This window comes from Rhinolophus hipposideros (assembly GCF_964194185.1).
Source record: "Rhinolophus hipposideros genome assembly, chromosome: 8".
Lineage (NCBI taxonomy): Eukaryota > Metazoa > Chordata > Mammalia > Chiroptera > Rhinolophidae > Rhinolophus > Rhinolophus hipposideros.
The window spans coordinates 47,148,959-47,162,433 of NC_138054.1; the positions used below are offsets into that span (position 1 = coordinate 47,148,959).

Consider the following 13,475-nt stretch of genomic DNA (forward strand, 5'->3'; position numbering starts at 1 on the left):
GTAATCAACAGGAGACTCCATGGATCGTTGAGACCATGAGTGTCAACCACTCTCTGTGGACCGTGCTTTAAGAGGACTCTTTGCATCTCAGATTCTTTCTGTGTCAAATGATTGATGGGGCCATCTGACTACATTAAGCTAATGTTCTGTGATTCACTTTTCTAGAGGACCCAGCCAACCTGGAGGTTTCCTTTACTTATCTAGTAGATTAAACTCTTCAGCTTCTTAAGGTGATTTTATTTGGTTTCCTTCACCACTTCCCTTCCTGCACCATTGAGCTGGCCCAACAGTTGCTAAGAAAATGTGTAATGTTACAAGTTGGGGACTTTTTGGACACAGATTCTGAAACTTCAGTTTTGATATAGGCCAGGCAAAGCAGTTGGTTTTCTTTGTGGAGTATAGTAGGAGGGAAGTGAAAAAAAAAAAGATCTGCTTTTAATACGTCAGAACTAACCACGAAATAATTGGGCCTACAGTCTAATCTAATCATGCTTTTGTTTATTCACCTCATAGAAAAGTCTCTTAAGAATGCAGTTGAACACAATATATAATAATAGTATTATAACATACATTGTGAGAAACTTTTGAAAACGATAAAATGTCCACCTGAAATAATGCAGTGTTCATAGACATACAAACCCATTGGTCATGCACATTTGTGCCATTTCTTTAACTACTGAGTGACAATGCTGAACTGAAAGCATGAAATATATTTTACAAACAGAGACTGAAGCCAGTAAGAGGCCTAACAAGTGTAATCAGAAGCTTCACATTTGCATAATTTACTACATCGGTTCACATTTTTATTATAAAATTCACATTGTTTTATTGTTTTCTTTTGTAATTAATTGGAACATGACTTTCCTGCTTAATGGCAGGCAGGAGGCTTTCTTTTCAAAGTCAGTAGTTTGAGAACATTCAGAAGAACCATCTGTGAGCAAATGTAGTGTGTTGCTTTTTAAACTCAAGACACAATTATAGTAAAACCCAGTTAGAACCCAACTCGTGCGTACACAGACGTGGATAGAACATAGGTGAATACCACCTCCCATTGCTCCCTACCCTTATCAAACTATACAAAAGTAAAAGCTCAGTATAAACCATTTAGTATCTAATGTGAGGATCCTGTTTCCAAAACTGGTTCACAAAGGGGTTGCACAGTATTCGCAACTCAGACAGGAAAAAGGGCAGACCGTCTGAGTAAAAGCCCACTGACGTCCTCACTGGCAAGGGGGCCGTATGTCTCTCTTGAGCAATGTTCAGGTTACAGAATACACAATACAAAACGTTACAAGAAAAGTCGCAACTCTTAGGCAGAGTTTTCTACACAAATTTAACACCACCATTGGCAGGCAATGTTAGATATATAAATTAATAACTTACAAAACATTACATTATATACATTAAGTAATAAATACATGGTTATAAACAAAAATGGAGGTGTTAGCACAGAAGGCAGTGCAAGAGAAAGACGGCAGCATTAAGTCGAAAATGGCATAATTGGGTATGAGAGTGAGGAGAGGAGGGAGAGAGGACGGGTGAGAACCATGCCACTGCCAGTGGCTTAGGGCTTCAGGACACAACAAGGCGCACTGCCTTGTTATGCTGAAGTTTACAAAGACTGTTACTGTGAACAATGCGACTTACCCCTTCCTACCCCCTAGTTTGTTCAACTTTATTCTGATGACAGCAAAAAAGTGAAACTCGGCAGGAGAGAAAATACTGTTCAAAGCAGGCAAACAGAGACAAGGTGTAAGGGCAACTGTGGAGTTGGATGGGACAACAGGGGAAGGAAGTAGAATGTGGTTAGAAGGGTATTCTTTCACTTTGCAAAAGTAACTGTAGTCAAGTGAAAGCTATTGCCCAAGAAAGAAGGAAGACAGTTTTCTTTCCTTTTTTTTTTTTTTCAGAAAGAGTCAAAAAAGTTTGTCAACTTTGAATGCTTATCTGTGTAGAAGTTGATACTAAACTCTAGGTATTCAACAGGCATTTTAAAGACATGAAAATGTTTTACAAAAAAGGCACACAGGTTGGCAGACAAAGGGACAGGTGAGCAGATTTATAAATGCAGGTATTTGTCAGTTCAGTCACTAGAGGGGACAGATTCCTGAAACTTAGTGCAGAAAAATCTCTCAGTTTTGTGTCTTCTATTTTCAAGCCATTTAGTGGGGATCCGAACTTGGCCTCCAGTACCACATAAAGCTTCAGCTCTCCACCAGGCTTGCAAGCAAGGCAAGTCAACCGTGGAATTTCCTGAGCTGCTATTTGCTTCACGGTCTTGCACTCTGGCTCCAAACTCAAGTAACTGGAAAAGCCACATGGCCCTTGTCCTGTGCAGGCCTCGGCTCCCGTGGTGGGCTGGCCCTACCATACAGCTGGCATGCTTATCAAGGGTGGAATGTTCATCTCCACACAGACAGGGAGATTATGTGTCGATCGGGGACTTGTCTTCTGTCGCAATGTCTACGTCAGTCTCTCCCAGTGAATCTCTATTTTCTGGGTCGATCACACAAAGTGTCTTTGTGCTGCTAAAATAGTTGTGGCCCTCTCCCTCTTTTTCAGGTCCTTCAGAATCCTCCTCTTCAAGGGTCAGTTCAAATTGAAACTTCTCCATTAACCCCTGGCAGTCTCTGTTCTGCTCGTCCAGCGGTGGGGAAGGACTCTGGGGGATCATGCTCTGATACCAGTTCCTGTTATCTTCTAATGTATCCAGAATGTCCTGGGCATCAGGCTGTACCAGATCTGCCCAGGTCTCCCAAAGCGGATGGACAATGTAGTCAATGAAACCAACCTGGAGAAAAATGAGGTTACACATCTGTTATTGGGATGGGCCCTTGAAAATCAAACAAGCTGCCCTGGTTTCCATGCAAAAAAAAAAAAGCAACAGCAACCCAAGAGAGATGAATAATAATGGATTCCATTATGTAAGCACATACTGTATGGTAGGGACGTCCTGCATTGGATGCTATATAAATTATCAATCTTAATCCCGCAAAATAAGCATCATCATCCACTGTTTACAAAGGAGGAAACTAAGACTCACTGAGATTAAATATCTTGACAGGGGTCAGTGCCAGTAAGTGGTGGGGCAGGGAATCAATTCCAGCTTTGTCTGATTCCAAAGCTTGTGTTCATTTCACATCTCAGTATAACGGATGACTTTTCCTTTTACGTGTGCCAGATAAGAAGTCTGGATGTAACCCTGGCTGGGAATGACTTTGTCACTGCTTGGATTCTGTGAGTCATCCTCTGAAGAAGGAAGCCCCGGGTCTAAGGAGTTCTGACTCAACATTCTTTCCCTGGTCACTTGAAATTATGCTGCTGTTCCAAAATGATGGGGAGCCAGCCCCTGTCTACTCTGACATTTCTCAGGTTCTGTGGAATGCTTTTGGTTTGTAGATTAGTGTGGTCAAACATGTGAAAATACTTTAAGCCCCTAAACAAAGATCCCCTCTGTGGACACGTCGGCAATTGTTTTAGCTCCATGGGGCACACAGTCATTTCCATCAGGAGAAAGAAGGGAAAATAAAAACAATTAAGCAGTTCCTGTGCGAGTGTTCCTGAGAATAAATCTGAAGCTTACGGCTCGGTTTGGTTTACACAGGGGCTATACATCCTGTATGAGCTGGCTCTGTGGCCGTATGCTGACCTCTTCATTGTGGGACAAACAGGAAACACTGGGGGTGGGGGCAGCTTGAGAGAAAGAATAGGCACCAGTTGAATGAGAGAATGGAATTCCCCTGTCATGGTCTGGGGAGCTGGAGAAATGCTGGGTTGGGATTCAGGGGGAGATGAGCAAGGGTGTATGTGCACCCAGGGGAATATTAGATAGCTACCTTTCCACACCACTGGAAACTTCCCTTTATTAACAGACTAGTTTGGGGTGAATAATTTAATACATCAAAGTTGTACCATATTAAAGAATCTTAGTCCTATGTGACTCTTTTATATCTACCTGTCTGTCACCTATTTCTCTCTGGTGCTTCCTTAACCTCAACAAACAGAATTCACACTAAAGACAGGGCATCTCCGATCTGCATTAGTTATAAGAACTAGACTGTGAATGATTCAGATATTTCTCTTGCTTCAACCCACCCCTTTTGCTTCCCCTTTTTTTCTTTATGTGTGTTTAATGGACTTTTGAGACTATTTTCAAGGTGTTTTCCCAGGACCTGAAAAAAAAAAAAAGCTCAAGGCAATGGAGAAAACTGAATCAGCTGAACACAATGCAATCATTTCCTTTCTTCATTTGTTTTGCTTCTGTTAAGTGTTCAGCATTTTTTTGAGAGATGACCCCCAGTTGCTTATTTCCTAAGTCCTGGGATGAGAGAGCTCTACAAATCCTAACAGAACCTAGTCAAGGGCTTTGTTACCAGACTACCCAGACAGTGGTCACCAGAACACATCTGTGGGAAACAGGAGAGCGGACCATGATGTCATGGCCACAGGGAGACCCATCCACAGTGATAGAGGGTGAAGAGCTTTGGGTAGAGGGCAGCTGGGTCACGAAAGAGCTGGTAAAATGGACCAAGGGACAGCGTCTTCACCTGACACACTGGGGAAATATACGCTGTGTCTGTCTTGCAAGGCTGTGTGTGGAGGTTCAAACAGAATAATGTGTGGGAAAATGTGTGGAAAACAGCACAGATATTATATAAACATAAAAAAGTCACTGTTGTTAATAAAAGGACATTATTCCAATTAATTAATTATTCTAATTAAGGCTTTAGGGTATTTGAATTGGCCCTAAATTAATGTTATCATGCATTTTCATAGCATATTAGACTTTTTTTAGAGCACTGCGGCAGATTTTTAAACTCATTTGATTGGATTTCTTTAAGAAGCAACAAAATAAATGCAATGGAACTATACATTGATATTACAAGTATATATAAATTTGGGGTAGCGGGTAGTGGGGAAAGAGGATAAACACTAACAAAAAACACTCTGAACACTTTTGTGATGAAGACATTGGGCAGCCTATAGACTCATTCTCAATCATGACCACTGGGCTGAGGCCATTTGTTGTCTCAAAGAAAATAACATTTCAGCAGACCCTGAAGCCTTTGTAGGGATGTTTGACATTTTCTAGTGCTTCATACTCTGCAGCTAGAGGCATCTAGGGCATTCCTGCATTCCTTCGCCTCTAGTATATCGTCCCCAGTCCTCAGCGCACAGGGAATTTGTAGCTTTGGACATAATCAGAAGATGTCAGCATGTTTTCAGAGGTGTACATGCAGCCTTGGAAGGGGACACAGCACAGGGCTTGGACTATGAGGTAGACGGAATGTGTAGGAATGAGATTTACTGCCTCTGGTGATGATGGCAGTGTGCTTGCTTATGTAGAGAGGGCAAGAATAGGGTGTGGGGAACAAGAGTAGAGCTCCTGGACAGAGACAGCGCTCGGAGCCATCTGAATGGATGAATGGAGGAGACAGCAGCCTTCATTTCAATCAGCTGGATTTGCTAAGGTCGTAGACAACTATCTAATCTGTTTAGGCTACATGGTCCAAATTTTGATGAGTTCTGATGACTGCTTTATCTCCACATTGTGAAGCTGAGTGTAATGGAGAAGGCAAATGAGTCATGAGTATAATGGACCTAAATGGGCAGTTGCTTCCTTATAACTCCATATATGTATATGTATACATTCTGTTCAAAGAAAAGAACTAGATAGAATTCCCGAGTTCTACAATCAGCAAAGCTCACAAAAACTTTGAAAACCTTATGTAAGATACCTGGGATTTTTCCACAGAAGCTGTGTGCTTATCACACATCGGGCTAATCTCCATTCCTCTCTCCCGCTCTTTGTCTCCCTGTTGGAAAAATTCCTCCATGATGCGGTCTGTCCATTGCCGATACAATTCCAAGGACTTCGTGGGGTTGCTCAGGTCTGCACAGTGTACCATGTTGCGAAGGACCTGAAATCATCAAGTTTTGGAAATCCCATAAAGTTAGGTATAAATACTACCAGAACATTTCATCCCTCTTGTACTAGTACACATGGTACCAAACCCAAGAACATTTTTAGTTGCATTATAATTATGGTGTGTGCACCAAAAAAGCAGAATTATAATGGTGCTGGCCAGAATTAGTTATTTATCTTTATAGGAGTCCCAAAAGGGAAAATGTGTGTCTTCTTAGATTGACGGTCATTGAATTTAAAAACTGGAAAGGACATTAGAGGTCAGATACTGCCATCATTTCCTTTCCTCAGTTTGGAAAAAATGCAAAGAATTACTCAAAGTAGATATCTTCATATTTTCCACTTGGGAAAGAGGAGAGCAGCTGATGGCAATTTGTATAACTAAAACAAAACTAACAAACTTAAAGTTGATGGGATTTATATCCAAACAAAGTTTTAGGACTACAGTCACGTATGTCTAATTACAAATAGATTTCGCCATTTATTTTTAGAACTAAGCAATTCAATAAATAGGGTTATGTTTTTCCTCATAAATTAGAGAATAAACTGCAATATTTTCCTTAGCTTGCTTAGTTTATTCTTTTTTTTTAATTGAAGTTTATTGGGGTGACAATTGTTAGTAAAGTTACATAGATTTCAGGTGTACAATTCGGTAATACATTATCTATACCTCATATTGCGTGTTCGCCACCCAGAGTCAGTTCTCTTTCCATCACCATATATTAGACCCTGTTTACCTCTTCTAGAGCCGCTCTCCCCCCAACCCTCTGGTAACCCCTAAACTATTGTCTGTGTCTATGAGTTTTTGTTCCTTCATTTGTTTGTCTTGTTCTTCTGCTGTTTTCAGTTTTATATACCACATATCAGTGATGCTTAGTTTATTCTTAAAATAAGCCCAAAGCTGTAGTAAAAAGCTAGGACATGTAACTAACTTAAGTTTGTTTTCATTTTTTAATTGTTGCTTGGTTTGGCTTCGTGTTAAATCAAAGACTTTTATCAAATACCTGTATACGATCAGTATAGTTGTCCAGCAGAAGAACACCTGAACTTGTCACTTTCTTTGTTTCTACCATGGTCTTCAGGTCTGCCAGCAGGCTCATATGTTTGGACATATCTGTTGCTAACACCTTGGGGAAAATGAAAATGAAAAGTATCAATAAGCTCAGTTTATCAGAGAGAATGAAAATGTCTCCTGCTGCAAAGGTAAAGGCAAGTGAGGAACGTAGAGAGGCTGAAGTCTTACCATGTCAATAACCATTTTCCTGAGTGTCTGACGCTGCTTCTTGGTGAGATTCTGGAAGATGTCACAGTGCTCTTCTTGCAGCAGTTTGAAACCCACGGCCAGATGATGGTTTTCCAACACAGATTCATCATTATACATCAAAGCAAGTTCTGAGTCTAATAAACAAAAAGAAACGATGACTTAAGAAAAAGGGGTATAATTCAAACATTGGTATTACCTTAATGTGAAATCAGAGCTAGTTCTCTTCAAATGGCTTCAAGAACCCAGATCCACATGTCATTTCCCCTTAGAGAAACAGTCTCTTTTTACAAAGGGACCCAGTCAATTTCTAAGCAAAAAAAATACTTCTAGTAGATATTAGTGCGTAAGCTTTCTCTTTGATTAAAATTCACAGTATTTTAAAATCCTTTTTCTCCTTCTTCACTTCATAAAGAATTCGACAGTAGGCAAGGGCATTCCCAAGCAGCTAAATTCTGTTTTTATCCCAAATTGTAATTTCCTTTATGTCTTCATACATTTTGTGCTTTGGAAAATAATAAACTGAAAATGTCACTAAACTTATCTACGGTATTAGGGTTTTCAAATTATATTTACTTTTTAACATGCTTCCCAGCTCTGTCAATCATGAGTTTGGGATTTTCAAAGAAGATAATGGTATGAGTGTAAAAATTTCATTTTATCCAAATAATGTAGCTTTTTGGAGTTTTCTGTAATTATGGTAACAAGACATTACTTTTTAAAAACAACTTGATGTCAAATTTTCCACCGTTTGGCCCTATACACCAGAAATCACAGTATCTGGATACATAAACTACAGCTTTCAGCTTACCTTTCACACAGAAGAACGACAGACATCTTTCATTAGGCAGAGCCCTGGTCTGCAACTGAGAATATGGCCATCAAATTTATGAAGGCACATTTCCTCTTCATCAAGAATAGCCATGTGATGGTAATATGTAATATGATGGTAATATGTCACTAAGTGCAGGTGATTCTTACATACCATTGCTTTAACTGTGTGCTTTGAGTGACATCCTCAGAAAAAGTAGTAGGATATATGAAGTAATTTCTTGACGTGTGATCAAGGGTACCAATCTGCATACTGGCTTTATATGCTGTGGTATTGTAAATGGCTATAACAGAGAGACCATTTTTCTGTGTGAGGCTAACTGGCCTATACATGGATTGATTCATGACACCATGTCAGCTGATATAGGAGCTGCCCAAAGTTTATGTTCTTTCAATAGAAGAAAAAGTTAAAAAAAAAAAGAAACAGAAAAAGAAAAAGTACCCACACATAGATTACTGATACTCTGATGATAAAGTATGACAGGGACTCTTCTACAGCAAGTAGCTCAAACATTTCTATAAAACTGTCAGCACTTGATGTGAATCATGACAACAGGAAACCTATATTCTCACAAGAAAAAGTACTTAGATTTTCAGCATTTAGAAATAGTGCATTAACTGAGAGAATGCATGGATTTTCATTAGTACAGATACTAAATATTTTGAATATGACGAAAGGTTTCAGTGTGGTTTGGGATTGTAAGGCTGAACCAGTCCTGAAATTCATTGAAGTCATATTCCCTATGTCAGACTAATCCATAATCAAACCTATGCAGTTGGAAGAGAGTGTGGGACTTTTAATGACCCTTTCTCCTGAATTATGGAAACCCATTTCAGTGCTTTCTTTGAAGTCTTATTTCTATTTAGGGGTTCCCATGTTCAGATCTAACTTTTCAGCCTGCTTCTTCAGTAGGGAGAAACACTAGGGGGTCACCATGCTCTGTGTGAAAGTCCTGCATAATACTGAAAATCGTTATCACATTATTCCCAAGCCTTTCCTTGTGCTTACTGGATAATTCCACATCTGTTACTCTTTCTTCACATACTGTATTGTCCAAACATTGAGTACTTTTTATGGCTCCCCTCTGACCCTTTGCAAGTTCTTCATGCAGCTCAAAAATTATGGTGCCAGATTGGACACAGTATCCAGGAAAGGTCTGACCAGTTTGCGTGGAATGGAAGGATTACCTCATTATTACTCTTATTATTATCCATAACAAAAACATTAGGAGGAAAAAAATTAAGCAGTGAATCATACAATTATCTTGAATGACTGTCCTAGTGGTGAACTCACTTGTGTTGATGAGGAATTGGTTGGAGACTCCAGGATGATCAACGTCATGGATAGCAGCTGCAAAAATGGCTGCCAGGATTTCCAAATCTGTGAAGACGGCCTGCGTAGTAAAATGAGTACATTGAACTCTGTGTTCCATTTGCCTAGCCTGCTTATTCAGTTTCATATTAAAGCATTCCATTTCATTTTTATTGGGAGGAGGATTGTTTGTTGATTTTTATAATGTTTCAGTCTACTCATTTAATTAAATGTAGATTCTATCCATCATCATAAGGTCTCATATGAAAGGGATGATGACCGGAGCCCATGCCCTCATCAAGCTTACAGGCTGAGGCTCAGGAAGGCATTAGCACAATGCTCATGATGAGTGATCAGATGATACCTGATGTTTGTTTCTTGGGTAAATGATATGGCAGAATGGTGCTTATATAACACAAGCACATACAGGTCAAAGAAGCAAGTCAGACAGGCTCTGCTCTGAGATATAACAACCTTATATGTTTTCTTGGCTGAGTAACTCGGAAAACAAAGGCCAAATTGCAGACTCATAACACTGGCAATAAATTATTTCCCAATGCCAAATTTGTAGTGTGGTCAGAAGGTTTCAAATATTCATTCATCCATTCATTCAGGACCTATCCACTAAATGTTTACTATGTGCAAGATTTGAGAATGTTTCTAAGAAGTGAAACCTAATGCCTCACTGCTCAACTCCTTCCTGCCATGTCATGAAGCCTCCTCTGCCCTCAGTGTCAAACGTGATTTAAATCTAGTATTTATTTAGGTATATATTCCTTCTGGCTAAAATGTCTTTCTCTGGCTGAAATGTCTTTTCCCGTACTCTGTGATTATTTAAATCTGCTGATCCTTCAAATGCCAGCTCAGTTTCCATCTCTCCCATTAAGACCAATCTAATTACTCAAGGACAGGATGAACTTTCCCTTCTCTAAACATCTGTGGCACTCATGGTTGATTTCTGGCCACACAGTAGGTATCCTATCAAGAGTGGATAGTTGATAAATAGCATGGGCTCATTCTGTGATGCTTATACAGAACATAAAAAGCATAGTTTCTTTCCTACAGGGAACTAGAACAGCCTTAGTTCCATCTCACTTTCCCAAGTGCTCTTGGATTTATTTTACTAGGAAATATGGAACCCAGGCAACAGAGTGTGGTCAGTTCAATCTTTCTTCAACTTTCAAACTGAACCTACAAAGGTGGGGCTGGATAAAGGTTGGCTAGGACCTTCCTATAGTGAGCCTACTCGTTTGGAAGCCCCTGACCACCACTGCCGTATGTCAAGAAAGATATGGTCTGCTAGGCAGCTTGAGGCTAATAATGGTGTGTACAAATGCACTGATCTGTTGGCGAAGGAGTTACAGCTACCTTTTAGCAAGAGGCCTAGCAAAATTCCTCAGCTCCAGATTTTCAGTTACTTTTTCCTCAGCCCACAGAATCAGGTTAATGAATTCTTACGCGAATAAGCCTATGGATACTTATTTCTAACAGGAATCATATAGGACATTTTATATTTTGCTTCTGTGCTATTCCTCGCAGTGCCTGCGATGGTGTGACTCACTTCAGATCAGTACACGCATGTTGAGGAGATATACTATATACCAGACACTGAACTAGATACATATTAGATAGAAGAGACACAATGAAAAATAAAGTGTCCTGTTAATTGCTTGATAATTAAACAATTTCTCAACTGTAAGAGATATAAAAGGAAGGTTACTCTGGTATTAGGAAGCAAAGTCAGTAAAAATGCCAGCCATTTTTATTAGTAACCCAATTGATAGATACTCTACCTAATCAAGAACCAGCTCAAGTATATGCAATCTAATGACACTATATCTGCAAGTATGTTACATGTTGTATGGCACTTTTTAAAGAGGATGAGCAGGTACGCAAACAGGTCATAACTACTCACATCTAATGCCGGTGTCGAAAGAAGAACATGGGTTGACTGGGCTACATCAGCCGCGTGGAGGCTGTTATGATACGCCACATCAGAATGGTAATGATCTTCTAAAGTCATCATGTAGGTTACAAATGTATCAGATGAGATTTTGAATGTCTTTAGGAGGTCTCTTTCCTATGTGGTAAAATGGATTAGAAAAGAAATAAGTGGATGTCCCAAAATGAAGCAAAGCCAATAAGAAAAGTAAACTGGGATGGTAAAACTGGGAAGAGCCATCCAATTGAATAACCAACATTCTGTCCTGTTCACTCACCTGGAATATGGCATACATGATGCATGTCAGGGGCCTATTGTGTGAATATCCAGCCACATTGAAGATATTAAGGCCCCATTTGTTCAGATCTTCCAGCTCCTGTAATCAAAATTAGAGGAATTTAGGAATAAGGACAGTTCTGTTAGCATGCCTCATTATTTATTTTTTGGCTAATGGCTGGCTCAGTCTTTCAGGTATCGATTTAGAGTGTTCTAGTTGCATGAAAAGGTTAAAATGGAATGTTGGGGTGCTCTTCATTCTAGCTACAAGTTTCTGTGTAATTCATTTATAAATTTAGCTGCTGACCTATATTTGCCATATGTCAGTCCTCAACCAATGTTGTGTTCAGAGGTAGTTGCAAATGATTAGAGATCACTCTAGCTCCAGTCCCCTGTTTTTCCCCTTCGCTGCTCACTGGCCCTATAAGTAAAACCATCTCAGGGATACTTCTCTGCCCTTTGGCTATTATCACTAAGGGCCAGGTCAGAAAGACTCAGCTTCTAGAACGTGCATAAGTCAACCCTAATTTAATGTAAAAGGTTATGAAGAATGCCAGTCACATATTATATCCTAGAGCTCCTAGGCCACAGATAAACCTGGAAGAAACATCATTTAGTCTCAGGCTGTGAGATTATTCTAAGATTATTTGATTAAAGGAGCAATTTATTCCATTGTTAATGATTATCTGGAGTAAGGGATCTAGACTCTCCCTAGGGGCTTGGTCCAGTGTGTAACCAACCTTACTCTAATGCCATCTCTCAGTAGGCCTCACTGAATGTCCTTTAGCTCAGAGTAAGCTCATTTCATTCTCACAAGGCTGAGCAGTCACCTTGTACAGCCTCCTGGAGGATGTATGAACTCTTTCTGTGCCTTCCTCCACTGCTGGGGTTTGGGCTCACAAGTCAGTGCTGTCCGTTTCTCTCATTTCTTCTCCAGCTCTGCCAATCACTGCAGACTTTCCCATTATTCCTTGGTATACAGTCCCCCAAATGTCCTCTGGGATAATGCAGTCCTGCCTACTGGCCTCCCCTTGGATTTACCCAGTGTGCCTTCAGTAGGATTCTCTTTCATGAGGAACTATCCATTTACAAATCCAATTTAAGATTTTTAAAAATGTCCCTTTGGTGTAGAAAAAGGGTCTTTCCTCAGGTGCCCAGCAAATGGACAAAGAGGCCACACCAGCCTCCCTATCCTACAGTTTAATAATAAAGCAAGAGTGATCACGACTATTTTCTAGTAGGTAAGTTTGGACATCTGCCTGCGGTCAAACTGAGAGCTACATACACACCCTCCTAGCTCACACACACCTTGGCGAGGTGATCCTCATTTTCCGTGTTGACTCCGAAGCGCGAGATGCTTGTATTGTTTAAGCTTGAACTATGCATTAGTTTCTTGACTCCGCTTATCTGTGTCATGAGCTGTTGCTTTTTCTTTTTCTCTCTCTCTTTCTGTGTGGGAGATGGAATCTCCACATCATTCTGCTTGTCTGCAACAAAGGGACATGTTTTTCAGACTATACGGGCCAATGAGAACACATTGCAATAAAAACCACTTCTAACAATCTTCAATGGAACTATCATGCATTACCTCCCTTGATCTCTAGGACAGTCCTGGGAGATAAGTGGGGAAAATATGAGAAAATGTGCTCCATTTTATTGCTAAGCAAACTGAGGCCCAGAGGAGCTAAATAAGCGGTCCAAGAAGTGTCAGCGGTAGGACTCAATCCCAGATCTTTCATTTGTAGTCTAATGTAGGAGAATTACACTGATACATTTTTAAGGTGGGGCATCAATCTTTATATGTAGATTTTTAAAAAGTGAATAACTTAGATGTTTGTATAATAGAAAAGGTTCATGAAGCCATGACCAGGTTAATAAAAACAGGCTTGACATTCTGCTCATTTTATATTTGTATTAACTTTTTAAT

General features: G+C 39.9%; 1 protein-coding gene across 6 annotated transcripts in view; it reads right to left on the reverse strand.

Moving 5' to 3' along the window:
• Positions 1-483: 483 nt before the first annotated feature.
• PDE4B (phosphodiesterase 4B) overlaps positions 484-13,475 on the reverse strand; it is a 480,594-nt gene continuing 467,602 nt past the window's right edge. For all 6 annotated transcript variants that reach the window (XM_081054844.1, XM_081054845.1, XM_081054843.1 and 3 more), the window contains 8 exons: positions 12,857-13,035; positions 11,550-11,648; positions 11,246-11,410; positions 9,313-9,412; positions 7,170-7,324; positions 6,931-7,053; positions 5,739-5,921; positions 484-2,791 (listed from right to left, as the gene is read on the reverse strand). In XM_081054844.1, coding sequence (XP_080910970.1) covers positions 2,426-2,791; positions 5,739-5,921; positions 6,931-7,053; positions 7,170-7,324; positions 9,313-9,412; positions 11,246-11,410; positions 11,550-11,648; positions 12,857-13,035 — 1,370 coding nt within the window. In that variant the 3' untranslated portion in view covers positions 484-2,425. The remainder of the gene's footprint in view (positions 2,792-5,738; positions 5,922-6,930; positions 7,054-7,169; positions 7,325-9,312; positions 9,413-11,245; positions 11,411-11,549; positions 11,649-12,856; positions 13,036-13,475) is intronic.